Here is a 27968-nt window from a genome sequence, read left to right on the forward strand (position 1 = left end):
ACTGACTGATGTCTGCTGGGTGGAAGTTGATGCTTCACTAATTTGTGGCAACGTGCTGGCTGCAGCAGTTACTGTAACATTCTTTGTAGTTGAATTCCGGTGAGTCTGAAATGGAATCAGTGGTTCAAATATAAGGCAAGGGAAACATGAAGCTGCCAAGCTAGATGACACTGGAAGTTTGCACTGTACATGTATTTGGTCTCTGCACCTAATGGCCTAATGGTTTCATTCACTGGAGTCCTGATTACATCATTTTACCTCCTGGCTGGGGTCATTGTACTGTGCTATTGGGTAAAACACTAACTTTAATCTCACAGTGATGTAATCCATATGCACTTCAATCAATGCAAGGAGTAGAAATATTGGAACTGGCAAATTGTTAGCCAGAGAAATCTAACAAAATATTCCCATACAGCAGGAACAGCTGCAATACTTTATGTTTCTTCAGCAATCATGCTAAAAGAAACTGGGAGAGGCTTGAGCAGCAGTGAGCCACTGCCAAGAGTGATAATTGGCACCAAAAAAGTGCTGACATGTAGGTCTCAGAAACTTAAATTCAATCTATTTTGATTCAGTTGGTGAGGCCTCTATGATGGCAGTCACGAAGTATTATTTTCCTGTGTTTTAATCTTTTGAAGAGCCTTGTTAACTGAAACGCTCCCACCTACAACTTCCAGTGGCAAACCGTTCTCACCAATAAAGTATGTTGCCGGGATACAAACAATAGGGTCTAATTAAATGATTTAGCAAGTTAAGGACTACAACAACAACAATCTTTAACAAATTGTGGTAAGTTACTTGTGATTACTGGTACCTACATGTAGCTGCAACTGTAGTATGGGCACATTCATGTAATATGCTCAAGAATTTCAAATTGTTCTCTGATAAGGTCAGTAAGTCAGAGCTTCTCATGCTTCATTCAGTACAATGAGCTAAACAAACAAAACTAACGTCATTATTTGAGATTCATGTATGAAGTTACATGTGCAATAATAAGATGCTTTATTAATGTTAATTTTATACATTTTGTAGGTTTAGCCTCAAAGTTGCAACTACTTGAAAAGGATAAAAAGCTTGGAAAACTGTATGCAGTCTTCACTAAAAAAATTAGGAAAAAAAAGGACAAAAAAACAGGAATTTACATGCTTACAAATTTTATGTGTACACTCTTGCACATACTGTAAACCAATGATATACCTGCCAACTTTTTGTAAGTCACATGCTGAGATTTTTATCCTGGGAGTTCCAGGATTTTTGAAAACGATCTGAACATATTTGTTCAAACTAAGGCAACTGAAGAACTTCAAGGATATTCCAAAGATGTACCTGCCAATTTTTCTAAGTCCAATGTGGGTGATTTTGATCATACCCACATTACCCAAATTTCAAAAAAAATTGTGATGACTTCTGGACATTACTGAAGACATTGTGATGCATTCTAAACATTGCTGAAAATTTCCAAAGGCATTCCAATGAATTTCAAAGGTTGCCCAAAGTGGCAGTTTGATTAAGCACCAAATCTTGTCACCATCTTGCTGAGATTATGCATACATGTAGCTTGTTACCTACATGTAGGACTCAAACATAACATTTAGCACTTTTCACTAGACTATTTTGGGTAGAAATTGAGTTCAAGTTTTCATGTTAATGGTTACTGAACAAGTAGCGGGAATTGGAAATCAAGTGTGGGAAATTGCCCTGTACATGTGTGATAACGTTTTCAATCTGCAGGTAATATATGACATATATGCATACATTGTAGTGCATGTGAGTTGGCAGGTATTGCCAGTACTTTTTCTTTGACAATCAAGTTCATACGATTTTGAAACTGAGGTGGTCACCGTTAATGCTGTAATACATGTACATGTATGGAAGCTCCAATTTTACAGCTACATTTAGGAGTAAGAAATTGGTCTAAGTACACGAAGGCATAAGATTAAAGTTTTCAACCCCCGGGCATGAGACTCATGCTTAAGGTATGACAGTTGGCAGTTATATATACATGTATTTGTAACTGCAACATGTAAGATGCTTAAACTATTAAGGTGGTACTATCATAAAATTTTTACCCCTTGATATTTTAGGTGTATCACATAGAATTCCATGAAAGAATAAAAACGCCATTTACCGTTTTCAAATATCTGCATTAGTTCTGGAGATATTTAAGTTTGAAAAATGTGTAAAATATGCAAATGAGATGACTGATGATGTCATACACTCAACCCAATATTATGTTAAGTACATAAATAGAGCCATCTCGGTCAATTTGCAGCAGAATTCATTGAAATTTGGTAGGCTAATAGTTCTACAGGAAACACACCTACAACTATAAAAAATTCTGTTCCCATGGCAACTCACTCTTTTCCAGTCCCCACCCACTTGATTTCAATATGTTAGTGATTTTGAGCTTGAAAAACATTAAACGAGGCCATGAACTTGTGCTAACATATTTATATGTTTGCTGGAACATGCATATGAGACACCATTAGCAAATATCAAAACGGATCACCAAAGGTGGCCAGAAAAGCCTTTAATATTGGGGAGGTCTGGCACCCAGTATCTTGCCATGGTAACAAAACTGTTAAGCTCGTATTGTGGAGCACATTTAGTAGAGTCTTACTGCAAAGAATCAAACATTTCAGAAACAAGTTGGCTGAGATATCTTTCTTCATCATATTTGATCAAAATTTGGTTGAGTGTATGAAGTCATCATTTGGCTAATTTGCATATTTTAAAAACTTAAATACCTCAGGAACAAAAAGACACATTTGAAAATAGCAAATGGCATTTTTCTTTTCATACAGACTACTTGTTTATGTTTTAAAATGGCTTAGATACGAGAGATGCAATTTTCGTCATAGTACCAGTCTATGCATGTAGTACAAATTGAAATATGACTTGGTACATGAATTGTACTGTGCAATGCTTAGATAATTGGGATATTCACTGATTAGTTTTTAAGAATGCTTTCAGCCTGTTGTCAGCATGAAGTTGAACTCGTGATGCCACTCAAAACACAGTGGCCGATCTAGGGGAGGAGCCCAGGGGGCCCGGGGTCCCCCCTTATTTTGGGTAAAAAAAGAAGGAATCACAGAAGGAAGAAAAGCTGGCAGGGCAAGCAAAACAAAACTGCCCTCCCCCCTACAACCTTAGCTCAAGGTCTGGATCCGCCAATGAAAACATACCTTTAAATAATTTCCATCGGTATTAACAGCACAGTGCAGTAATAGTGAAGCCTTGTATGTAATGACAAACAGTTGAATTCTATACCATATAACTATACGAGAAAAAATCTTATTTCTCCACTGACCTCTCATGATCCAGTTTAATTGCCACACATTTTTCTCTTGATAAGCGTCTCTGAAATCTGAATTTGATGGCTGTCAGTTTTTCTCACGGCTGACAAATAGCATTTTGCTTAATTCTATATGAATAACTGGGATTTCAGTTATTAACTTACATGTTATGCACATGTACATGTATCTTTGGATCTGCCCATGTTCCATTCATTTTCTGTATGTCCTCTTTATCCCCTATAACAGAGTTTATTTGGTTCAGGAAAAAAATCAAATTAATGAAAGGTTGCAACTTGATTACAAATAATATATAGTTAAATAATATTTAAAGACTGTGTCCACATCCCTATTCCCCGCTCCCCTAGGAGACACAGTAATAGAGACACTCTAATTGGTAGGTACATGTAATTGGTTTGATTTTGGTTTTACGACACTCAGTTGAAAACCGCTCCAATATTACTGAGAAAACTGTGAATGCAACTGCATGTTAATTTCCATTGCAGTGCAAATTAAGATTTAATGATTTTCTTCTCAATCATAACATAAGTAAATTGAAATTCACCATAAGCACACCGAAAACATGTGGATCGCAGCTTGAGTTGAACAATACTGTAAATTAAACAATACAAGCCTAAGGTTAATGGTCATAAGATACTATTCAATAGGTAAATGAGGAAAGCCGTTCTTTGCTTAAAAAATTATAAGGCTAAGCTCATGTGTATGATAAGCTTAATAAACAGTGCAAGTGCCCCTATAGCATGAGTTTAAATCCCTTATTTGATTTAGTTTAATCTTTAAAGTCACACTAGGTGGCTCGTCACGCGCTCTTAAGTTGTCTCACGTTTCCATACAGAACACACGTTGCGCTAGACATCTATTGTGTAATTCAATATAATTTAGGTAAAAAAGACCTTTGATCAGTTTTCGCAAGCACTCGTGCTCTGAAGGAAAAGAAATTACGTCCTATTGCCTGTTTTGTCATATCGAAGGAAGGAAAGGTTCTATTGATGTCAACTCTCGCCAGATCCGGCAATAATGTAAGTCTGATTTACCTGGAATATTTCTTAAGCTACTTTCTTGTCCCTAATTTTGTAAATCAATTGTTTTTAGTTTCACGATACGATACAACAATAAAGAAGACGTTCCTAAAGAAGTTTGGTGCAAAATAGTTGTGTTTATCTGTGGATTTTGTGCGGTCCAGCTAGAGGTGGACAAGCGCCGCTATAAACAGTTAAACTTATCAAAGCAACAAAACTCGGAAGGATCCAAAATGACTTCATTTAAATTAAGGTGGGCAAAGGAAGTATCTTGAATACCGGGCTAACGATTTATAATGGTAATAGGACTGAGTAGAGTCCAATTTGGTCTGTAATCATAGGAGTGATTAACAAAATCAGATGATCGCGAAGCGGGAGTCCGAGTTGTTATGTCATGAGTATGATTAATGATGGTAATAGGACTGAGTGGAGTCCAATTTGGTCTGCAATCATACAAGTAATTAACAAAATCGGACGACCACAAAGTGGGAGTCCGATTTGTTTATCACGAGTATGATTACAGACCAAATTAGATGACACGATGTCCTGTTACCAATAAATCATAACAATTACAATTTCTCACAAAAGTAAAAATTTCATTTGAAAAAGAGCTTTTAATAGTCATTTTTAAATATCATAATTATATAATATGGAGAACAGCTTGCAAAATGGCTGTCAAGTCTCTTTCAAAACAGTCACCACAGACTAAACCTCCAAAAGTCAGTCTTTTGAATTGGTTACTACACTGATTGTAATCAATGTTGTGACTGGTGGATTTAGTTCACGTAACTGTCCGATTACAGGTGTCCGTTTTACAGTCAACTGTCCAATTACACTGTCCAATTGGGACATTCCATTTTTTATCCCCACACCCCATCTGGTAGGCACCCTCTGACACAGGGCCTGTTGGAATATTTTTTTAAGGAAGCCGACAAAATTTTGAACCCCTTGGATGCACACTTCAAAGGTTCTGACAACAAAAAACTAGGGTGTGGGAATCTGCCCTTCCATAGGGGGGTGTGGATAAAAAATGGAATGTCCCATTACAACTTTACAGATTAATTAGAGCAAAATACAGCAGTTTATGCACCAATCACATTTGAGGAAATTGTAATTGTTATGATTAACGATAAAACACAATCGCAACTAGAACGTAAGCTTAAATAGATTGAATCGTGCAGGCAAAATATAAGCGAAAAAACTTCAATCATGGATGAGTTGCGCAACGAAATGCAATGACAATGACGATACACTCTGACATAATATACCTTCAGTATAGACGATGAAATATCTGGAAATACCAGTCCCTTCCGCTTTAACTCACCAATGCAGTGATATCATTCAAATGAATGAAAAGTTCACACGCGTGAACAGAAGCACAACCATACACCGAATTCATAAATGGCGGACCCCTCGGATAAGCCTCGGTATGAGAGCATGAAAACGAGGCGGGTGAGGATAGAATCCACGGTCCACCACAAATTGCACAACGAAACCCGTTGGTAAAACGTTAATTAGACAAACTTGCAATCGTGTTTGAAGTGGCGACTGCATTCAAGGCCGCTTTGTATTCTCTTTTTAACTCTAAATCACCTATCTTCAGCGAAGTGAAAACACATGTCAACACTTCTTCGATTTGTTTACCTGAAGGATACATATGGGTTATTGACCAAGTGTGAGGTCGAGATGGCTGGATATTGGCCAAGTTCTTTTTTTGCAAGTTTATGGACCGAGACGGAGTCGAGGTCCATAAACTCGCAAAAAAAGACTGAGGCCAATATCCAGCCATCTTGACCGAACAAGCTTGGTCAATAAAGTATTTATTTTATGGCTTTCGAGGAAATTTTTCTTGCGGGACACGGCGGGTAGTCCCGAGCGCGCAAGATGGCTCCATCTTGCCCGCTCGGGTAGCCAATCACAGCGCAGGATTTGATTCATCTTGCCCGCTAGCCGAGCTAGCCATATAATAAACTCTATTCCTCTTTCCTCTCCCTCAGGATTAGTTTCTGAGCATCGGATGTCCGTGATTTACGGACATCCGGTAATTGCTGCCACCAGAGCCCTCCGTTTCGCCGACCACGTGACCAAAGGAAAACGGACGTTTTGGGGACTAGAATGAAACACAACCGAGAAGAACAAGCGCACGAAGAGAAACTAACGAAGCACCGCTGACCGGTACTGGCGTAACTTCTCTTTTCTCCTACCTATGAAAAGCCATAAAACGACTGTCCCGTGTGAATTTAAGGGCTGAGTAATGACTAACAGTCGTTTAAATTTAAACTAACAAACATGAACATATGAATAGATATCCAACTACAGAATATGAACATACTAGTGTCTGTCCCTTCATGGGTAAATGACTGTCTCCTGACGAGGACAATTTGCAAACTAACAAAACAGTAGTCAAGTTCTCGTGATGTCAGGAGCCGTGCACGTTACGCTCTTTTCGTCAAATCAGGTATATTTAAAAGTCAGTGATATAGTCATCTTAGCGTGCTGGGGGCCGACGGTCATGGAGGCACATTGAACGTCTGGGCTGGTGAACGACTTCGGTGGAAACAGACGGCATTTCCTCAGCTTGGGCAAAGCGGCAATCCTCAGGGTCGCTTACGCTTGGACCAGGAGCGAAGTCACTTTCTCCCGGCTCTGGTACATCTTGATCCGCTGGATAAGAGATCGCCTGCGAAATATCTGGTGGAGTGGGCGGAATGGGTTCTGGTTGGATCGGGTCCTCTTCATCTGCAGAGGAATTGTCTTGCGTTCGCAGGTAGTGGTTTTCTGACAGTTCAGGTACTCGGAACACTCTGAGTTTCTTACGCGGTAGGAAGTGCTGCGTAGCTGCGAACCGATGAACTTCCTCCCATTGCAGAAGTCGCCTTCAACTCTTGTCACTAGATAACTGTCCCTTGCCTTTGATTTGTTTCTGTCAGAGTAAATATATACGAGGTCACCGACGTCAAGTTTGCTGGAAGGTCGTGGATGAGCCAAAGGGGCTTTAGATTTCATACTGTGAGGATGATTGGCTAGTCTTTTGTCATGCTGCTTGGTTATCAAATTTTGATCAGACAAGGGGAGTTGACGATTGGAGAACTGGTCACGCTGAGACCACACTTCTCGAGGGGACAACCCGCGGGAACGGGTACCAGAATTCAAGTTGGCCGTTGATATTGCCAGGGTAACTTCAGTGACTGCAGCACCGAGAGGCTCTAGGCGAAGTAATTGTGTCTCCAGCTCTTGTACAGCCTTTTCCGCCACAGGGGTTTTGTTGTGGTTCTTGGGGTTTCCTATTTCGAGAATGATTCTGTGGCGTTGTAACTCAGTGCTGGTCGTTAATGAGGGCCTTGAATCCAGGAGCGGGGTCTGTTCGGATGATGGCGGGAGGGCCGTCTAGATGGCGTAACTGAATGCAAAGGCCAATGAGGGCATCTCATAACGTATGATGGCGTTCATCCTCAAGTACCAGTGTAGAGGTGTAAGATGTTACACATTCTCTCAAGACTAGAATAAGCTGTCGGGAACGTTTAAGGACGTCGGCTCCAAAGGAGACGCCGACGGCAGCAGGCGGCTCGCGTGAGGACTGCTCAACGCGAGCTCGTGGAGTGTGGCTTAAAGCAGAGCAACAGGCAAAACTCTGAGTTACTCGGTCTATTCCTTTATCCTTGTCTAAGGCAAAGAGGTATCGTTTGGTGACCAGCTTAAGTTGATGACTTGAAGGGTGGCTTAACCTAATGTGTAAGGCTGTTAACAGGCCGTCTAGAACTTGATGAGGGACAGCGATGCACTCTCGCGAAGGAGCAAAGGGCTCGTCACGTTTGACTACTAATTAATAAACCATCCTTAGCGATTGTCGCAACATTTAAGTATCTCTTCACATCTTTTACATTAGTGAGCTTCTTTGATGGTCTTGTCCCTTGGGCAAGGTGAGCATGCGTGCGGCAGAGGTCTTTGCGCTCGGACTGTATAGCCAACCAAGACGCACCGCTGGTGGACGGTAGTATCACGTCGCCGTTGGGAATGTCTTGAATTGAAGCCTGTCGAACTACGAATTCTTCAGTACGATGTATAAAGGCGCACACTTGGGGGCGCATTTCGACTGCCGAAGTCGGACAGTAAAATGGCGCAGCCAGAGACGTGTCTAACCGACGCTTGGAAACGACTTACGACTGAGAGAAAGGTAGAAACGCGTGGGCTTGTCGAAAATTCGCCACGGCATAGTTTCTCAAATGCTTGGACACATGGTTTGTTATCTGTTAAGATGCACGCGTTGTGGTTGGACTAGATGATGTAGGGACTGAAATGTTTGGTGGCAACGGCAATGGAGAGAACTTCTACTTGACATGCGAGCCAAGAAACTTGGAACCTCTGAGCTTCGTGCTGAAGAAACTGGCGAGCAGAAGCTGCCCTCTACGCCTTACCCATAACGTGGCACCGATACCGGGTTTCCTAATTGCTTCATCGGTCACTATCCAAAGCAAATCATCAGGTCTTGGGAGGGTGATGGAGCGATTAGTGGATAGAGCGTGTTGGGCTGCATGGAATGCGGTTCTAAGGTCATCGGATCATGTAATGGTTTTGCTGGACAGTCGACTGGCTGCTGTGACGTCAAGTGGGGCCAGAAATGTCGAACACTTAGGATTACTCTAGCGAGGACCTTGTAGGCGCCGATGAAGAAACGCAAGCGACCTACTGTCTCTGGTGCGGGACACGAAGCTAGGGTAGCGACGCGATTAAGGCTAGCCTGTAGAGTTCCAGAGCTCCAGATCCATCCAAGTATTGTTATCTACTTAGGGTTAATGATGGTCTTAGGGGCGGAGAAACGTAAATCACATTGGTAAAGGGCCTGGAGGACCTGTTGCCAGTTCTTCAGCAGCTCGAGAGGGTGTCTCTTCCACAGTAGAGGTCGTCTGCTATTTTGGCAACTACTCCGTCTTGTAGAATTTGACCAAGAACACGGCACATGAGCTCTTCGAGAACCCTTCTGATCCAGGCATGTCCATCGCTGAGCGTACATAAACCCTGACCCCTTTCAACGGTGTTGCGACGCCACAGTACTTTATAGAGTCCTGAGCGATAGGTATTTGATATAAGGCGCTTGTTAAGTCGGTGGCGATTAAGTGTTTCAATTTTGCAATGTGGCGTAAAGTGAAGTCCACATCGGGCATCAGTGAAGATTGAGGTTCACTATAGCGCCCTACATGCATATTTTTGGAAACTTCAGGTATCAAAACGAGGCTCAAGGGCATACTTCGGCAAACTCCCCTGGCCAAATGGTGGCGGGGCCCTTTATGAAGAATAGATTTTTCTTTGAAACGGGGCATACATCTTTCAGCTCCTCAGCATTAATTTTTGTGCCGCGTGTAGGTGACTGTGTCTTAGTTGACAAAGTTTAGTCGACAATTGAGTTGACTTCTTCTTGGTCCCAGCGGCGACACAGGCGTCCACTGTAGTTCGTCAGCTAAACAGTTTCTTAGCCCTTTTCTTAACTTCGCCCCAGCCCAAGCCTACCTGATCTAAATCTCTCTACAGGCCACAACCACCTGTTTTTGGGTCAACCTTGTTTCCTTCCACCTTGTCCGTTCCAATCTAAAGACGTGCGATGCTACACTCCTAGGTGTTGCTCAAGTTATGCCAACTCCAGCGCGTCCTTTTGATGATAAGATGGATCGTTCTTGGCCGTTCTGTTGCCAAAGGTTTTTCTTGGAGATTTTTTTTCAGGCCACCTGATTCCGAGTATCTGTCGTAAGAATTTGTCGTAAGAACTTTTTGTAAGAATTTGTCGTAAGAATTTGTCGTTAGAATTTGTCTTAAGAATTTGTTGATGAATCTGCTTCACACACATACTCACTCAACCTCTTTACTCCCGTGAGTGGAGCATAAGGCTGTCCCTCAACATCTTCCATCCTTCACGGCCTTTCTCTCGCTGTTCCACGATCTTCCACGTCATTTTAGTCAGTCCAGGCCGAGCTTTTTACGCTCAGCTTCAACTGTTCTCCTCCACGCGATCTTTAGTCAACTGCGACTTCTCTTGCCTTCCCGGTTCCAGGTGAGAGCACAGCTAGCTACAACCCTCGTCTTGTTTCAGGAATCATAACATCTCCATATACGGTGTCGCTCATGATGTGTGTTCCCAGTAATTTCTGAGTGTGTACTCTACGCAAGATAGCATCCTTATTCCTGTACTCTACCGCTTAACTGTGAGACCGAGAACATCCAACAATGCGATGGATATAAGCTAATATAAAAGAATGGCAAACTAAATAACCTGGCTTTTCAGTGTCAACTATTTAAAACTTTTCGTGATTTTGAACATGTGAATGGTGGACAGGAGCCAAGCAACTCAGGAAAACAAAACTTGAGCACGCAGAAATAAATAGCGCTCCCGTTAGTGTAAACAACATTTAGGTTGGCCTAAAAGGCGCTGACTTATGAAATAAATTCTTGGGACGTACAGACTTGCACAAACGTTGCGAAAGCCGAGTTCGGAGCGCACAAAGCCAGTGTGCGAATAGCCCGTGTTGTGGTCGCCCTTCCCGAAAGAAAAAATCGGGAAGGGGATGCCGCCTCTCTCTTATTTCTTTTAACACAGGCTAGAGTGCAAGTGAAGGAGCACACAAATTAGTATGGGTAATCAAATGGTGACCATTGAAATTAGGAAATAATTTCACCGGCGTTTTGTCAAAATTCTAATAATGTTGCGAGCCTTTAGACAAAGGAAATTGCTTGTTTCTTGTCTTGGGGATTCTTTCTTGTTCATTTTTTGTGATTTGTCAAAAATTGCTTTTTTTGCATCCAAGTTTAACCGACTTGATGAAACGTTTTCAATCCCAACAACACAAAATAATTCTGCGGTCATCTGAAGACATAAAGAGCCTCGCCGAAAATAAAAAACCAACTGTTAAAAGACAAAACAACGACAAGCTCTACAGTAGGGACATAAGTTACAATTGGAAGTTAGAAAACACCCTGTAATTAAAGCCGTACTTTTATATGCGGCTCGTGTTCCCACAGCGTTTCTCGGTAGTCCAAAATTCCACTCGTGTTTCTTTAACTCAGTAGAGCCACGGAGAATGTAATATATCTCTGCAAACATTGAACACCGAGGTTGAACAAAATCCTGATCAATTACTGCCAAAGCCGAACGCTGAAGCAAATGATTGTTCGGCGAGACACCGACAAATAAAGATATTTTGCGATAATCGAGTTCAATAATTGTTTTATGATTCGATCTTCAAGTTTGTTTTCATATTTAAACCACTCTCTTTCAGCTCAAGGAAGCAATGTGCCATTTTTCACACAAAAGCGTGCTTACAATAAGCCAATTTCGATATATTAAAATTCTAACTTGGCTCCGAGGCTTAGGGGAGTAAAACAAAAGAAATTAATTATTCATCCCTCATACTCGATGCGATTTCTTTTGTTTTATTCCCCTAAGGCTCGGAGCCAAGTTAGAATTTTAATATATCGGAATTGGCCTATTACGCAGGAGCAGAATATTACTTGCAGCAAGACACATTTAGACAGTACTAACCATAAGGTCATTATTTGTAAGCGGTAAATTGCAGGTCACGTGATGGGCTCTCGGCCAGTGAAACGGAACAAAAAAAAAATGCATCGAATGATAATATTATGTTCGTAAAGACCTAAACCTACATGGGTGTGGCACTGCTCAGATTATGATATTGAGCACTCGTTTGATTACAAACCATTACAAACCGTATTGCACTTATCGAATGTCCTGCAAATAAGCCTTAGTTTTTATGGGCAAGTGAAAGGTAATTATCAACGTGAAATTAACCGTAATTATCTCGTATACTCCATTAATTTAATTTAAACTGCTCAGTGAAGCGGTGATTGTCAAATCACCGCTTCACTGAGAGAGGAAACATTTGATAGGTTGTACAGCCAGCCAAACACATTACGTTTTGCACAGCGGGCTACAATTTTGCGCGTTCCGAGAGCATATTTTCCAGACAAAATTTGCACGCGTGAGATATAACTACTTTGTTATCATAGGAAAGCCTGGGAAATATTTAAAACAAAACAAAAATATAGATTTGCTCTTTCCTCAGCTTAAGTTTATTTCCTTTTGTTTTATTTTCCTGTGCCTTGGCGAGAAGTGAAAACTTGTCTCATTGGCCGTTACTACTTTGCGCAAGTTTTAACGACACGAGATATCATTGCAGTTATGGACCCAGCCTTGGCAGTTACGAAAATGAAGCCTGAAAAGAATTCATACTTGATGCTTCATATTCACTTGCATGTCGGCACCAAGTACTGATTCCTTTTTTCAGGCTTCACTTTCATAACTGGCCAAGTAACTTACCTAACTACGACGATCTGTCACGTCTCAAAATCTTTATCCCGCTGTTGAAATATTTAATGTGTCTTATTATATCTCTCAGTTAGTACGCGCGCTGTGATTGGTTAATTACCGCTAAAATTTAAAGCTGTTTCTGTTGCTAAAATGTTTCGTGATTGATCGCCAAGTGTTCTTAACTTTTTTGGCAAGTAGAAGTTTAAAACTGTCTTTTACTTTAAGTTATGTATTAAAACGTGCTGACGACTTAACAACGATTTTAAATTGACTCGTTTTGCTTTGGAATTTGAAGCCGTTCCGCGTGAACAGACATCGTTCCCGAACCCGTCAGGCACAGAGGGTCGCACAGAGGAGGGATACAATAAATATCTTATTTACCTCGTCTTCTCGGTCCGTACTGTAAGTTACGGATCCTCGTGTTTTCCTCGTCGAGTTATGGTCAGCGCGCTTCGCGCTTAGGCCATGAATCGAAGGGGAAAAAACTCGGTCCGTAACTTACAGTAAGGACCGAGGAGAAGAGATAATTGAGAGGTATATATATATTCAGTGGCTTTGCCGCGTTGTTTGCAATTCATAGCCCTTTACAGCTACTCAGTTGTTTCGATATGATTTACTGCCTACAGACCCTAAATAATTGTACATGTAAGTAGTCACGACTTTCTCTGTCTTTCAGATTGCAGAGAAGGCGCTTAAGGCCGCCCAATACGCGGAAGATGCGTTCAAAACTAATGTTCACAATCTTATGCGCAACGCCTTACGGCTTGGAGACTCCGATCTGACGGACCTCGCGAACCAGCTGGAGCATCAAGTGGTGGATTCAACACGCATGCGCTATCCGGACCAAGTTAGCTATCCCCTGATTCCCAATGATGTATACTCGGTGGAGATTGCTCACGAGGCCCCGGAACTAGCTAGGTCTATCCTGGAAAGAATCCGCTGTGCAGTAACAAAATAATAGTGCTGTTCTCATGGAGAGTTACAATGTTTATATTTGTCAGAATAAACCAGTTGGGATGACTGTTGAATTATGGGTTTTTTCAAGATCAACAAACCAACCAAACGAGATGGCGCTTACCATTTGCAATTCGATTTCCTGTTATTGTTTTCGGTTGCTGAGAGACTGGAAACTGGAAAATGAAGCAAACGTGAAGGAAATTTCCGCCGTTACGTTCCAAACGGAAAAAGAGGACTACCTCTGGAGGTAGTCGACAATTTCCGAACAGATTTCTTACTGTTCAATTAGAATTTCAAGTGATATTTCCGGATGTTTGGTTAAATCGTAAGCACCCCCGATCTCAAGAATAGTTCTTAGCAAGTCTTTGTAAAAAAAATTTGAAGGTTGTTGACTTTGATAGAGATTCAACCTTGTCTTGGTCAAAACGCGTCGCGTAGAATTTAAACGTAGGAACGTGTTTGTGTTGCAATTAAAACAGAGAAACACGTGGAAAGGAAGATTTTACTGCCGCATTGTGTACGGAACGGCAGGTGTTAATACAATTTCACGTTAATATTTACTTGTTGTTGACCTTGTTTTTCCAATCGGCGATCGCAGGTTTTAATTAGCGCGCTTTCGCAGCCTCAATCAGAAAAGCCAAAGACTCAATGGTGGTTTCGTGAATTTGGACAAATAAATGTGAAATCTTTTTTCCTCAAGGGAAACTTGATAATGCTACAGAAATAATTATACTTTGAGTTCATATTAATGATTTATTAGTTTTCAAATACGGAACGCCAGCTCTTGGTGATAGTGAGAAGTCCTAGGCAATAACATGTTTCTGAGGTCTCTATCATAACCTGTTTAGATGCAATAAACGTTGGTTTTATTTGGTTGTTACCATTTTACAAGCAATAACATGCAATTACGAAACTATGTAACCCTTTTTAATGATTTGTCAAGTTTCATGCCATTTAGATTCTAACGAAATTTTAATAGAGACGTAATTTTATATAAACTGTTTTCTCTTCAAGTGCACTTTGACAATAAAATAAAGTGTTGTTAGAGCTAATGAGTGTTATAACTGAACAGCGAGGTAAATATTGATGCAGGTTAACTAGAACACACCCGAGAGCTTGCCACTGAGCTTTATTGCGAGGGTTAAATCTAATATCAGCCATTGCTGTCCAAATTGCTAGATCCTTTGCATAACCTTTATGTTACACCATTGGCAGTATTCATACTCGTCTAGTGTCAGTAGGACGATCACTGCTAATCTTCTTTACATATCCAAGAACTTTGATGGTGAGTAAGGTGGGTCTATCGTTTGAAGCTGTACAAAGTAGGTTGATATCTGTGCCTGGGAACTTAGCAATCATGAACGACCCGTTAAGTGGTAGTACAACATTGCGCATGCCAGAAATTACAATGAGAATTATTGCTAAGATAATCTGCCTGTTATAGCCTAGTATGCAGGCTATTTTAGACCCATCTATCGTCACAATATGGTTTTAATGAATCTTCCTTGTTTTTAACTAAGGTAGATCGCGGGATTCGGGAGGGTGTATCATTTTATAATGGGAGGAGTTTATAGAGGCCGGAGTCATTACGAAACGAAAGGAACAGGAGATTAAAAGGTTACCCTAAAATGAACCTCTTTAGATTTTCAAGGGGACAGTCGTGCTGGAAATGTGCCGCGTCATTTTAGTAAGTGAATTTAAAATGGAACGCCTTAATCGCCAATCTAGTCGTGAAAATGTTACTGGCCCATCCAGCGGCACATTCTTACTGGCCATTACAAGGAAGTACCCTCCCCCCCCCCCCGGGACAGAGTGATATCCAGCCCAGTAGTCATTATTAACTGACACTACAAATGTGTCACAACCAGGCTCGTGCAACCTTGAAAGCATTAGATCTGTATAGCTGTAGAAGCTACCCAAGCACATGCTCTCCTGTCGTCGTCAGTAGTATCAGATCATCATTCACCAACCAACCCGTCTTAAAAAGAAACCTGAGAAACTGATGAAGACAACAACAATGCATAGTCGGGGGCCTTTAGTCCCGGGGGGATACTCCCTTATATGACCCATATAGGTATGTGCGGCCCCAAAGGGTATGGTATTTTAGCCAGTTTGGTCGTAATAGGGTGTAGATTTTGGCCATTTTGGTCACAAATAGGGTCTGGGTTTTGCACTCTAATCTTGAATTAGGTAGACAATTAGGCCTGAGCTAGGGAACTAATTATAAGGCAGGTCTAAAAAGGGGTATTGATTTGAGGTTTAGGTCTTAAATAGGGCATCGAATTTTTGGTTAGGTCATAAATAGGGCAGAGAAAATCGGAGATTTTGGTCTTAAATTGGGTAAGGGTTGTGCGAAGCGGTGCGCACAGCCCCACCCAATTTTTCTGGGATTACTTCCCCCGGGTCTTTAGCCAATGTTCTCTTCTTTGTGGGAGACCTTGCTCAAGTTAGCTTGTCTCTTGTGTGTCCTCAGAAGTGAATTAGTGCAGGAAATCGTATGAATTCGAGTGCAATTAGGGATTTACACTACAAGTGATATTTGAAAATTCCCTCAAACTGCGGGAGCCTTTATTCCAGTGTAATTTCAAAGAATTTTTAAATATCAAGAGTAGTGTAAAATCTTAATTGCTGGAGCTTTCATACCGTTATTCATATATCAAACGAGCCTCAATTAATGACAGAGTACATAGCTTTGTAATAAAAGACTAAAGGCATCAGTACACTGCGTTCAATAATGGAGAAAAATAGCGCATATAGTGCGGGTGTTGAGTAAATAAAATGATCGCTCTATTGAAGGCATGTTTTGCATCAGCAAAAGCGCGCGCGAAAACTGTGTTCGGCCACCTTAAAAGTCAAGAAACCGTAAATGTCCTTCGTTTAGACTTCTCAAGAATTTATGCATTTGCATCAAAATTTTCTTCCAAAACTTTGGAAAAACGAAAAAGACGTCGCCATTTGCTAGACGACCCCTAGCCACTGCACACTAATGGCTGATAGTGTTCAATGGCTCAGCCAATCAGATTACAGCGTTGCATTAGTATACTAGTAGAATTCTACCAATAAAATATAAAAGTGGCTAAACACTGCATACATGTTTCTGAAGGCCCTTCTAGCTTTTAACGTCGCATAGAACAGTGTTGTCGTTTTATGTTCACCATTATTTCAAGGTAACTTAAATAAATTTCATTCCCTCTACCGCTTCCAAATGGTGTCAAACTCCCCACCCGTAATAACAAGCACTGACCGTGAAAACGCTCACTTTCCTGGGCACATCAATTAGTTAAATTCCCGGGGTATGCCCGGTCAGGGGGATGTTGATGTCTCTATTTCAGCGGTACATTATTATACGGCCAGTATAATTTGTTGATTTGAAACCACTAGTCCGGATTTGATGTATTTTAAGCGGTAAGGTCATAAAGTGACTCGTTTCCCATCGCGTGAAAGACCAATTTCTTTTTTCAAAAAGTTAAAAAAAGGGGGGTTTTGATTTACTGTCCGCTTCCGCTTCGTGTGATGCAGGGTTAATACGCTTAAAATACATCTTCAACTGACTCTGACATCTAAATCAGCCCTAGCCTCGTAACGACGTCGTAAAAAACCTACCTTGAAGAAGATAATTTACTGACCGACCGACTAAATTTCATAGGAGATCTAGAGAGGGTGGTGGGAATCGAAACATTTTAGGATTGGGCTTAATAGGATAGGGCTTCCCGAGGGTTTGTTTTTATGATGAGCTGTTCAGTTCTGCCGTCAATAACAAGCAAGTAATGAGTTGTGCCACAATATATTTTAGTGGCGATGGACAAAGCCGCTACTTCATGCCTTTAAAGGTTTACTTCAGTGGACAATGCAGAGGCGTTGCCACTGTTCCCGTTGTTCAGACGTTTAACGAATAAAATGCGTAACCCTTAAATTAAATTTGCATGGATACTGTTGACAATATGGACGCTTTATATGGTCACCGCCTCGGCGTCCGCATTAACGAGGTTCTAATGCATTTTTATTTTTCCGAGTCCTCCACAATATTTTTAAATGGTTTTATCGCACAAAATTCACTCGTTAAGTTCTTAACGCTGTCTTGGGTTTCCTGTGATCTAAGAAGCTTTGTGGCTTCCTGTAAGTTTCTGTACTACAACGAAATCCTTGTGAAAATATTTAGCTGATTCCTAACCTTCGGTTCGAGAGCAGGGTAGAATAAACTGGTATGGATTTCAAGATCTTGGTTCATTGTGTGAGCGTTAATCACCCACCCTCCCCTCCCTCTTTCGTTCAACAAGGGCGTCCCATGCTAAAAGTTCATTTCCGAATTGCGTTTTGCCTCCATGTCAAAACGAGTCTACGTGCGAAACCATTCATATGAAAATTAGTTTCGCCTGAGCAGGTTCATTTTCATGCAAATCAAATATTTTCATAACAAAGGTTTTGCACGAAGACTCGCTTTGAAACAAAGGCACAAGGAAACTCAGAAATAGCCTATTCCCTTCAAAAGGCCTAGTAGTGTAATAAAGACTTCACTCAACAAGCAATAATTTATAGTAATGATCTCAACACTACACTAAAAAAAGAGTGGAATATGAAACTTTCAAATAATACTGACAATACTGTGAAGAGTAAATCCTTACTTTAGGAGTAATCATACATGTTATTAGTTGTTTTTTTGTTTACACTTTCAAGCTCATTTTAAAGTATGACCAACAGTTCGAAAACAAACAAAAAACTAGCTCAGTATCTATTTCTGATTTTGAATTAAAGTAAAGTGTTTCAACAGCAGGTACGATCGCTACTTTCCTTGATAGCAATGACTTAAGGAGGCTGGTAACAGTTTCCAGTTCTTTTGTAACAGCTATACTTTAAAAGATGAATGCAACCACTCTTTAACAAGTGATGCTACAGTAATAATAATAAATAATAAATAAATATTTATATAGCGCCTATCCGTGCCTGCTCTAGGCGCTGTACAATTCGCCAAAATGATCTGTACTAATCTTAATAATTAAAAATGTGCATTTAAGAAAGTAATAGAAAGTAAAAATCGCTAAGAATAATAAGTTTTCTTAAAAAGATGAGTTTTGAGTTTAGATTTAAAAGAACTTAGATTGTCACATGAGCGGATAGAAACAGGTAGACTGTTCCAGAGTTCAGGAGCGGAAACAGCAAAAGCTCGAGAACCATATGTCTTCAGGTGAAAATTTGTGGGGTTAAGAAGTAATGTGTGTGATGATCGGAGGATTCTGGAAGGTTGGTAGTACGCTACTAGATCTTGAATGTAGACAGGAGATTGTTGATGAAGAGCCTTAAAGGTAAGTAACATAATCTTGAATTTAATGCGTTCAGAAATAGGAAGCCAGTGTAATTCTTTCAGTATTGGAGTGATGTGGTCGTACTTTCGGGAACAGGTGATAAGTCGGGCAGCGGCGTTCTGAACAGACTGGAGCTTTTTTAAAGCACACTTCGGTACATTGTACAAAAGAGAGTTGCAGTGGTCGAGTTTGGAAGACACAAAAGCATGGACCAGGATCTCGGTGGTTTTCGTAGATAAGAATTTCCTTATCCGGGAGATGTTGCGCAGATGATAAGAGGCTGATTTACAAATAGAACTGATATGCGGAAGCATAGTCATGGTACTGTCAAATATCACACCGATGTTTCTAGCAAATTGAGATGGCTGAATTATGTCTTGACCAAAACGGATTGGTGGTAGAGACTGCTGCGGGTTGTGTTTTGAGTATAGATAAAGAAGTTCCGTCTTGTCCTTATTCAGTTTTAGCTTGTTAAGAGACATCCACTTGTCAAGATCAGACAAACATTCCTTAATTTTTCCAACTGCATTAGTTAATTCGACGTCGTTGTTTGTTGAAAAAGAGATATATAACTGAGTATCGTCAGCGTAGAAGTGAAATTGCATTTCGTGGTACCGTAGAATGTCAGCCAGTGGTGCAGTATAAAGTAAGTACAGGATAGGCCCTAGGACCGAACCTTGGGGGACTCCACATTTAAGCTCACGAGACTGGTAATGGTATCACACAAATGCCCAATAATTGGTAAAAAAGTTGCGGTCATCCTTAAAATACCCACAAGTCTGGTTTAAGCGCTTATAACCCAGCACATTTTTGAGTTATGCGCTTAAAGCTAAATTTACGGGTGCTTTTAGCAGGTCATACTGTTGCTATGGTTGCCGATTGTGCCATGAAATTAACACCACCATGTTCAGCGATGATTGGGCAGTTTTTTGATACCATGATTGTAAGTCAATCGATACAGAGTGGTTATAATGACCCATCAAAATCTACGTCTTGGAAAGTGCTGGAAACTGTTTTGAGCCACCTTAAGCATAACCTAAATCACAGATGGGCAGTTGTGCCTCTGCGACGTGGGACATGACAATAGACCATATTTGTATTCTCGGTATTGGACTGGAACTAGCTTGCAATGGAGGCTCATGGGGCGGAATATCATTAAAAAGAGAGAAATGTCATTTGAAAAGACTCCCCGCATTAGCCTCAGTTGCAAGCTAGTTCCAGTCCAATACCGAGAATACGAAAATGCTCTTTTCAGCTGCAAAATTCTCGACTTAGATCGAGATATTGCTCGTGTGCTAAGATAAGTTAAATAAACATTCAGGAAACTGCAAAAACGCTCGAGGAAACCAGAGAGATATCTAGTGGATTTCTCGGCCACACCACTCCTAATACCGTAAACTGCCGCTTATAAAAGCCTTGGGCTTATACAACTTCGTAAGGGGTTTTGGATGGGATTATAAACGGAGGGACTTATATCCGAGGGGGCTTTAGCGGGAGGGGGGAGGGGGGGGGGCTTTAAGCGAGATAAATAAAAAAAACATTTAGAAATGAGCTACAGTAGTGTTGATCGAAATACTTCTTTCATGTACTGGCCGTTAAATTGAACTTTAAAACATTATAATAAATCGAATTCATTTTATTTTAACTAGAAGGGGGCCTGTATTCGGGAAGAGCTTACAATCGGAAGTCATGTTTTGTTTACAGGCAGATGGGTCTACAACCGGGAGGACTTATGAGCGGAAGGGCTTATAAGTGGCAGTTTACGGTACTTGGTTTATTTTCTTGAATCATTTTATTTGCTGTGTTTGGGAACAAGCTTTAACTATAGGCTTTTTCCCGATACTGAAGAGATTAATCAAACAAAAGATACCATTCTCAATATAAATAGTGCCATTTTAAAAAGCTGAACTATAAATCGTAATCAGTAACAGAACTGAACTGAAGTTGTATTGTTAGTAATAATAATTGGACTGAGTGTAATACAGTTCGAGGAGTAATGGGGCAAGAACTTCTAATTCGACAAGCGCGTAGCACGATACGAATTTGAAATCACATTGCGACTATGATGAGTAATAGTAATTGGACCGAGTGGAGTACAATTCAGGGAGTAATCGCGCGAGTAATTTCAAAATTGGACTAGCGCGAAGCGAGAGGCCGATTTGAAACTAAGAGCACGATTACTTCTGAATTGTACGACACGAGGTCCAATTACTAATTAATTGTCTCCATAACAAATGTCGAAATTAATAAAGTCTTTTGAGAACTTCTTTTGACCAAAAACGTCTGTAGCGCTTTCCATGAGTCTAAAAAACTGTAGGAAACATCATGGAAGCCTTTAACGCGCCCCATTACGTGACAAATAGGTGCGCAGAGAACCAACAATCACAATCGAGAATTCTGACAGATACGTTTACTCTCTGAATTGTACGACACGAGGTCCAATTACTAATTAATCGTATCAATAACAAATTTGGGCATGAAGAAGCCCCTAAGAGCTTTTTTTTTTTGAGCGAAAAACTCAGCAGTAATTTCCATCAATTTTACAAACACCTGAGAAATATTAAGAAGGAAGATATAGAGCGCGCGTAGTTGATGCGCGAATGGCGTAGGTGTCCAATTTTTGGTATCCGATTACAATTTGGATGTACACCAAGTTATCGTCCGCTAATAGAGTATTTTCACATGACGTCACGGCAGCCATAGCAGTGTTTGACAAAACAATCCACCGCAGCGGCCATGTTGGTGTACCAAACCAATCCTGTGGGAGTTGAACTCTTCTCTCGTGTAAACACTTTCTTTGGTTCCAAACATTTGCATGGCTGCTGACCACGTAAATGGAAACGCTCCATTACGTGACAAAGAGCCTCGCCGAGAACCAATCACATTCGTGCATTTTGCAAACGATAGATTAATAAATTTTGTTATAGCTTTGATTATACCGTAATATCCTAACGGTAAAGTCTGACCTATGAATCTCGTAAAACGGACGGCTCTTCATTCCAAGTGTTTCATTAGCAAATTCTCGGTCTCAATTTCTTTAAAATTGTTTGGAAGTACAAAATGCAAAATGCTTAAGGTATCAGTATATCCCAAATGACCAACACGCTTTAGCGGCGCATTACTATCAGGTGTTTAACAAAAAGCGAAGATGCATTCATTTTCATTATTACCTTTTTACCGTCCAATGGAAAAGGCTTAGGGATGCCGTTAGCTGAATTGTAAAGAAAGAAAAAGCGTGGTAGCATGCAACCCGCTCGAGAAAATCAGAAAGGAAGTCATCGTGGCTTCTGCGTTTATGTCTGATTCTTGCCGTTCTTCTTGAAAGGTTTATTTTCTTCTTGAAAGGTTTTTATTTTCTCCTTCCCTTTCGCTTTCCTTAATCTGTGCAAACAAATTTCTCCTCTTCAAATTACGATCCATTGACGCTTGCGGCTAGCGCCTCGGCCCAGTTCTTACTGAAAGATTTTGACGCCTTCTTCCGTTGGAGTACCTTCTTCGCATTAGAGAAAGAACACGACCTTTCGTGTTTCTTCTTTGACGGCATGAAAAGCATAAGCTAACAATTTGCCAAACCAAAAACCGTAGAACTACACGCGGAAGACCCAACACGAAACTCTCTCGCAACAGCGAACCCTTTGCGCACGTGCCACATGACTTTTACTCTATCCCGCAACTGAGTGACAACCTGATGACAGCTATGAATTAGAAGCAATAGACAGAGAGAATCGAGTTTCATTCATAACTTTGTTAACCATCAATTTTTTGCCGTCAAATTTTGTTTCAATTGAAAAATCTATCTAAAAATACCGAAAATTGAATATTTTGGAATATACTAATAACTTAAGAAAATTGGAGTAATGTAAGGATACCCATCGCACTTTGTAAATCGTTCAACGTATTCTGCAACGTTTACTTCTAACACGGCGGTGCTGTTTTTACTCCATAACTCCTGAAGGTTTGTTACTCTCAGAGAACAGTGGTAGCGCAACTGACGCCTGCTCAGCAGTAACCATGTCTTCAAGAGCATTTGAGACATCAACATGGGGTCGTTTCAGCTTTTTTCTTCGAATGTTTGAAGCACGATGATGAAACTCCTTGGCCTTTTCAAAGTCGCCTAACTGTTGGTAAACAGAACCCAAGTTACCATAAATAGCTGCAATTTCGACATGGTCTGGTCCGAGCTTCTTCAGTTTAATATTTAGAGCACGATGCTGAAACTCCTTGGCCTGTTCAAAGTCTCCTAACTGTTGGCAAACAGAACCCAAGTGACTGTAAGTACTTGCAACATGGACATGCTCTGGTCCGAGCTTCTTCAGTCGAATATTTAGAGCACGATGTTGAAACTCCTTGGCCTGTTCAAAGTCGCCTAACTGTTGGTAAACAGAACCCAAGTGACTGTAGGTAGTTGCAACATGGACATGCTCTGGTCCGAGCTTCTTCAGTGTAATATTTAGAGCACGATGCAGAAACTCCTTGGCCTGTTCAAAGTCGCCTAACTGTTGGTAAACAGAACCCAAGTTACTGTAAGTAGTTGCAACATGGACATGCTCTGGTCCGAGCTTCTTCAGTGTAATATTTAGAGCACGATGCTGAAACTCCTTGGCCTGTTCAAAGTCGCCTAACTGTTGGTAAAGAGAACCCAAGTTACTGTAAGTACTTGCAACATCGACATGGTCTGGTCCGAGCTTCTTCAGTTGAATATTAAGAGCACGATGCTGAAACTCCTTGGCCTGTTCAAAGTCGCCTAACTGTTGGTAAACAGAACCCAAGTGACTGTAAGTAGTTGCAACATCGACATGCTCTGGTCCGAGCTTCTTCAGTCGAATATTTAGAGCACGATGCTGAAACTCCTTGGCCTGTTCAAAGTCGCCTAACCGTTGGTAAACAGAACCCAAGTTACTGTAAGTAGTTGCAACATGGACATGGTCTGGTACGAGCTTCTTCAGTTGAATATTTAGAGCACGATGCTGAAACTCCTTGGCCTGTTCAAAGTCGCCTAACCGTTGGTAAACAGAACCCAAGTTACCGTAAGTAGTTGCAACATGGACATGCTCTGGTCCGAGCTTCTTCAGTGTAATATTTAGAGCACGATGCTGAAACTCCTTGGCCTGTTCAAAGTCGCCTAACTGTTGGTAAACAGAACCCAAGTAACTGTAAGTACTTGCAACATCGACATGGTCTGGTCCGAGCTTCTTCAGTGTAATATTTAGAGCACGATGCTGAAACTCCTTGGCCTGTTCAAAGTCGCCTAACTGTTGGTAAACAGAACCCAAGTTACTGTAAGTACCTGCAACATCGACATGCTCTGGTCCGAGCTTCTTCAGTTTAATATTTAGAGCACGATGCTGAAACTCCTTGGCCTGTTCAAAGTCGCCTAACTGTTGGTAAACAGAACCCAAGTTACTGTAAGTAGTTGCAACATCGACATGCTCTGGTCCGAGCTTCTTCAGTCGAATATTTAGAGCACGATGCTGAAACTCCTTGGCCTGTTCAAAGTCGCCTAACCGTTGGTAAACAGAACCCAAGTTACTGTAAGTACCTGCAACATCGACATGCTCTGGTCCGAGCTTCTTCAGTTTAATATTTAGAGCACGATGCTGAAACTCCTTGGCCTGTTCAAAGTCGCCTAACTGTTGGTAAACAGAACCCAAGTGACTGTAAGTAGTTGCAACATGGACATGGTCTGGTCCGAGCTTCTTCAGTGTAATATTTAGAGCACGATGCAGAAACTCCTTGGCCTGTTCAAAGTCGCCTAACCGTTGGTAAACAGAACCCAAGTAACTGCAAATATTAGCAACACCGACATTGTCAGGCCCGTTCTTTTCTAGAAAAGTCTCTAAAGAATATTCATAGTATTTTCTTGCCGAATTAAAGTCGCAATGATGTTTACAAGTTTGGCCGAGCTTCAACATCTCAATTCCAGTTTTAATGATGCGAGGAATGTTTTCATTTTCAATTTTCATAATCAAGCATTTTAAATGCGGAGCAACACGTTTGGTTTTTACAACAGCATCAATGTATAGCCACTGATTCTCTGGTAATGAATCGTCTATGAACTGGCTGAAAGCTGTAATTGCCCCACTCACGGTTTCGTGCTGCGCACTCTTAGGATATTCCTTTATTGAGGACTGGATAACATCACGCACAACCTGATGCAGGCCAATGTAGATGTCACCATCCTCCTCTTCAAGTAAAATCAGGGAACATCTTTGGAGCCTCATGATGATCATCTCTTTATCTTGAATTTCTTCATCTACAGTGAGAATGTAATTAATCACGATGTCTTGACTAAGTAGTTCGGGTGCGCACAAGGAAAGGAAATTGAGCGTGTAATCGATGACTTTGTCCGATTGCACAATTTCGTTAACGGCTAATGTTGTTGCTTCTGTCATGGATTTTGGGTAGCTTGGATTGGTGTCAGCAAGAATGGTCTCAGTGGTTAAACGCTGGCCCTTTCCTATTTTCTCTACGTATTCTTTCCAGCCAAAATGTGAGGTTTTGCTCTGTCGAAGTTGCTTAACATAGGTAGCGGCGTTTGCTAGTGCAAGAGGCTGGAAGTCTAATGCTTCGGCAACCTTTCTTTCCATATCGCTGTCAGCGATGCCTGAGAGATTGGCTAATAAAGAACCGGCATCGTCAGGCTTCATACCCTTTTTCACAGAGATGTGACCAGTCAACGAGCTTGGTAATGGGATCGACGCAGTGTCCTGTGTCGTTATGAGCAGTTGTCCTCTTGTCCACTGCTCGTTTCCGGGTCCTGGCAAATGAATAAGCACTTGAGAAATGCTTTTGACATTATCAGCTACTAGTAGCCACGACGAGTAAGAAGTAACTTTTGTGCTTATCAGCGTCTCCAGATGGATAATCTTCTCGTCTGCTTTCAAATCCTTGGATTGAAAGATGTTTGTGACTGCATATTCCGGACACTTCAAATGGCGAGCAAACGAGAAATACGATTCTAGTAGTGTCTCTAGATTCAGCATTTAAAGTCATCACAAAAGCATTAGCGTTGGGATCTTTTTGGGCATGGTCGAAAAATTGCCTCGCTACCAGACCGGCCAGCTGAGATTTACCACTTCCAGGATTCCCAGAGATGTACAGGTGACTTAGGGTTTTTTCAGCAGCCTGCTTAAGCTTTTTGAGCTGTTGCGTAATTTCAACTACCTCACTGTTTCGGCCTGCGATGTCGTGTGAAGGTTTCGGGGGAAGAATGCAAAACGAGGGAGTGTCATTTTGTAATTGATCCTCAAGGACTTTTAGTTCCTCTTGTCTTTGCTGCAGCTGATCAACAAGGTCCTGTCGTTGTACGTCTTTGATCTGTAGCTGATCCACAAGAATCTTTCGCTGGTCTTCATTTTCCTCGAGTTGATCGTCTAAGCTCTTTCGTTGTTCTTCATTTTCCTTTAGCTGATCTTCAAGGCCCTGCCGATGCTCTTCCTCAACATGTAGTTGATTTTCAAGGCTCTTTTGTTGTTGTTGCCTTTCTTGTAACTGATCTGCAAGGTTTTGCCGTTTTTCTTCCTTCTCTTGTAGCTGGTGTGCAAGGGTTTTTCGTTGTTCTTCGGTTTCCTTTAGCTGATTTTTAAGGCCCTGTTGTTGTTTTTCTTTTTCCTGTAGTTCTTTTTTTAGGTCCTCAACTTTGTTTAAGATATCTCTTAACTCCTCTGTGGGAAACGTTGTCTGGTTCGCGAGGTCTTGAATTTGCACAGTGGAAAGACCGAGTCCTTGAAATGCAGCACGAACTTTGCGCATAGCATTTTGAAAGTCTCCATCTGAGAGCTGGCCTTGTGACATATGAGCAAATTCTTCATTCCGAAATCTTCTGAGATCATCCACACTTGATTCCACAACAGGATTCAGGGTGTGGCCAATACAATCAGAGAAAAGAATAGCGTAAAAAAGCATGGTACAATCCCATTCAGATCTATTTCCGTTGGTCATGGTTTTCAAGAGATGTGCATTTCGTCTTTGGTTTCTCGGGGACTCCGCGTTGTAAAAGTCCATTCCATTCCGCGGCTCGTCTTTCCATTCTCCCATTGTTGCTGTGTAACGGTTGTCCCATTCTTGCTTGAAGATTGATCGGAGATTCTCAGGTAGAATATCAGTGGCAACATAACAAATCCTATAGTAGTTCAGTTGCTCTGAAGTGTATTCTGATGTAGTGGCCATTTTTTAGTCATTTGGAGTTGGAACCCTTAATAAAAAGTGAAACTCTTCATTAGCAAATTAAACAACCCATAACCAACCTATATCAGCTTAAAAAATTGCAAACAAATCTCTGAGAAACTTGTGTTTATTGCCGAGTAGCCATCAATACAAATCATGATAATGTCCTGATCTATATCAAATATCCCTCCCTCGCCTAAAGTCGGCCGGAGGAAAAGTGACCAAGAAATCTGTCAGCAAAGTAGACCTCAACGTACGTTTGATTTGCAACTGTTTGATACAGACGGAAGATTCGAGTGTGGAGTGAGTGTTGTACTCTAACTGATAAATTTGAACTCGCTATGAAAGACATCCGATCTACAAAACACAAATTTGACATGCAAATCGAAACAAGTTTGAGCGATGGGTGAAGGTCATTGTTGCAGCTGTTGAGAAAGTACAAGATCCCCGAGCAGATCGGATGAAAACCAATAGCAGTTTCTTGACTTGATCAAAAAGGTGAGTTGTCTGAAATCTCTATTTTGTTTGCCCCTTTACTTATGTTTTGGTATTATAGTTTCTTTTACCGTGGATAATATTCACTTTCACAGCCAAAATAATCAGGAAATCCAGTGAGAGGGAGTTGTGTTTTACGCTTTTGTTCTTCGGCTGTAAATGGTAGCGATATAAGAATATAGTCCAACATTGAGGTTAAAGCTAAAGAAAAATCCAATCACATTTTTATACTAACTAACGGTATTTTTACACGACTCTTGACATAACCTAATTGGCAACTGGAAATAAATCCTGTGCGCTTTTGTTGCTAAATGATACATGCAGGTCTTTTTAACTTTTTTTCTATTTCGTTTTCTTCCAAAAATATCCATGGAACAGCCATACTGTTTGAGTTTTAATAAAA

At 41.0% G+C, this 27968-nt stretch overlaps 2 protein-coding genes, 1 long non-coding RNA gene and 1 pseudogene across 5 annotated transcripts in view; 1 reads left to right on the top strand and 3 right to left on the bottom strand.

Annotated features, from left to right (window-relative positions):
- LOC145486813 (stAR-related lipid transfer protein 3-like) overlaps positions 1-27968 on the top strand; it is a 190717-nt gene that overhangs the window by 155583 nt on the left and 7166 nt on the right. The window lies entirely within an intron of this gene.
- Positions 29-7115, bottom strand: LOC145486822 (uncharacterized). 2 transcript variants are annotated; one of them, XR_014049337.1, is made up of 4 exons: positions 5658-7115; positions 3461-3533; positions 3311-3367; positions 29-105 (listed from the first exon to the last, which is right to left on the bottom strand). It is a non-coding gene; the product is annotated as an uncharacterized LOC145486822 (long non-coding RNA). The 2 variants fall into 2 exon arrangements; XR_014049336.1 differs by having other exon boundaries at positions 5602-7115.
- LOC145486818 (uncharacterized) lies at positions 18549-19605 on the bottom strand. The gene has a single exon (XM_081465541.1). The coding sequence runs from the start codon at positions 19507-19509 to the stop codon at positions 18640-18642; it is 870 nt and encodes a 289-aa protein (XP_081321667.1). The 5' UTR covers positions 19510-19605; the 3' UTR covers positions 18549-18639.
- Positions 20478-27902, bottom strand: LOC145486806 (uncharacterized; annotated as a pseudogene). Its single transcript, XR_014049334.1, has 2 exons — positions 23161-27902; positions 20478-22899 (listed from the first exon to the last, which is right to left on the bottom strand). The product of XR_014049334.1 is annotated as an uncharacterized LOC145486806 (transcript).

The sequence above is a fragment of the Orbicella franksi genome, chromosome 5 (assembly GCF_964199315.1).
Source record: "Orbicella franksi chromosome 5, jaOrbFran1.1, whole genome shotgun sequence".
Taxonomy (NCBI): Eukaryota; Metazoa; Cnidaria; class Anthozoa; order Scleractinia; family Merulinidae; genus Orbicella; species Orbicella franksi.

Bases quoted from the DNA above. Each gene is read 5' to 3' on its own strand.
- LOC145486818 (XM_081465541.1), bottom strand. From the start codon at position 19,509: ATGCAATTTCACTTCTACGCTGACGATACTCAGTTATATATCTCTTTT.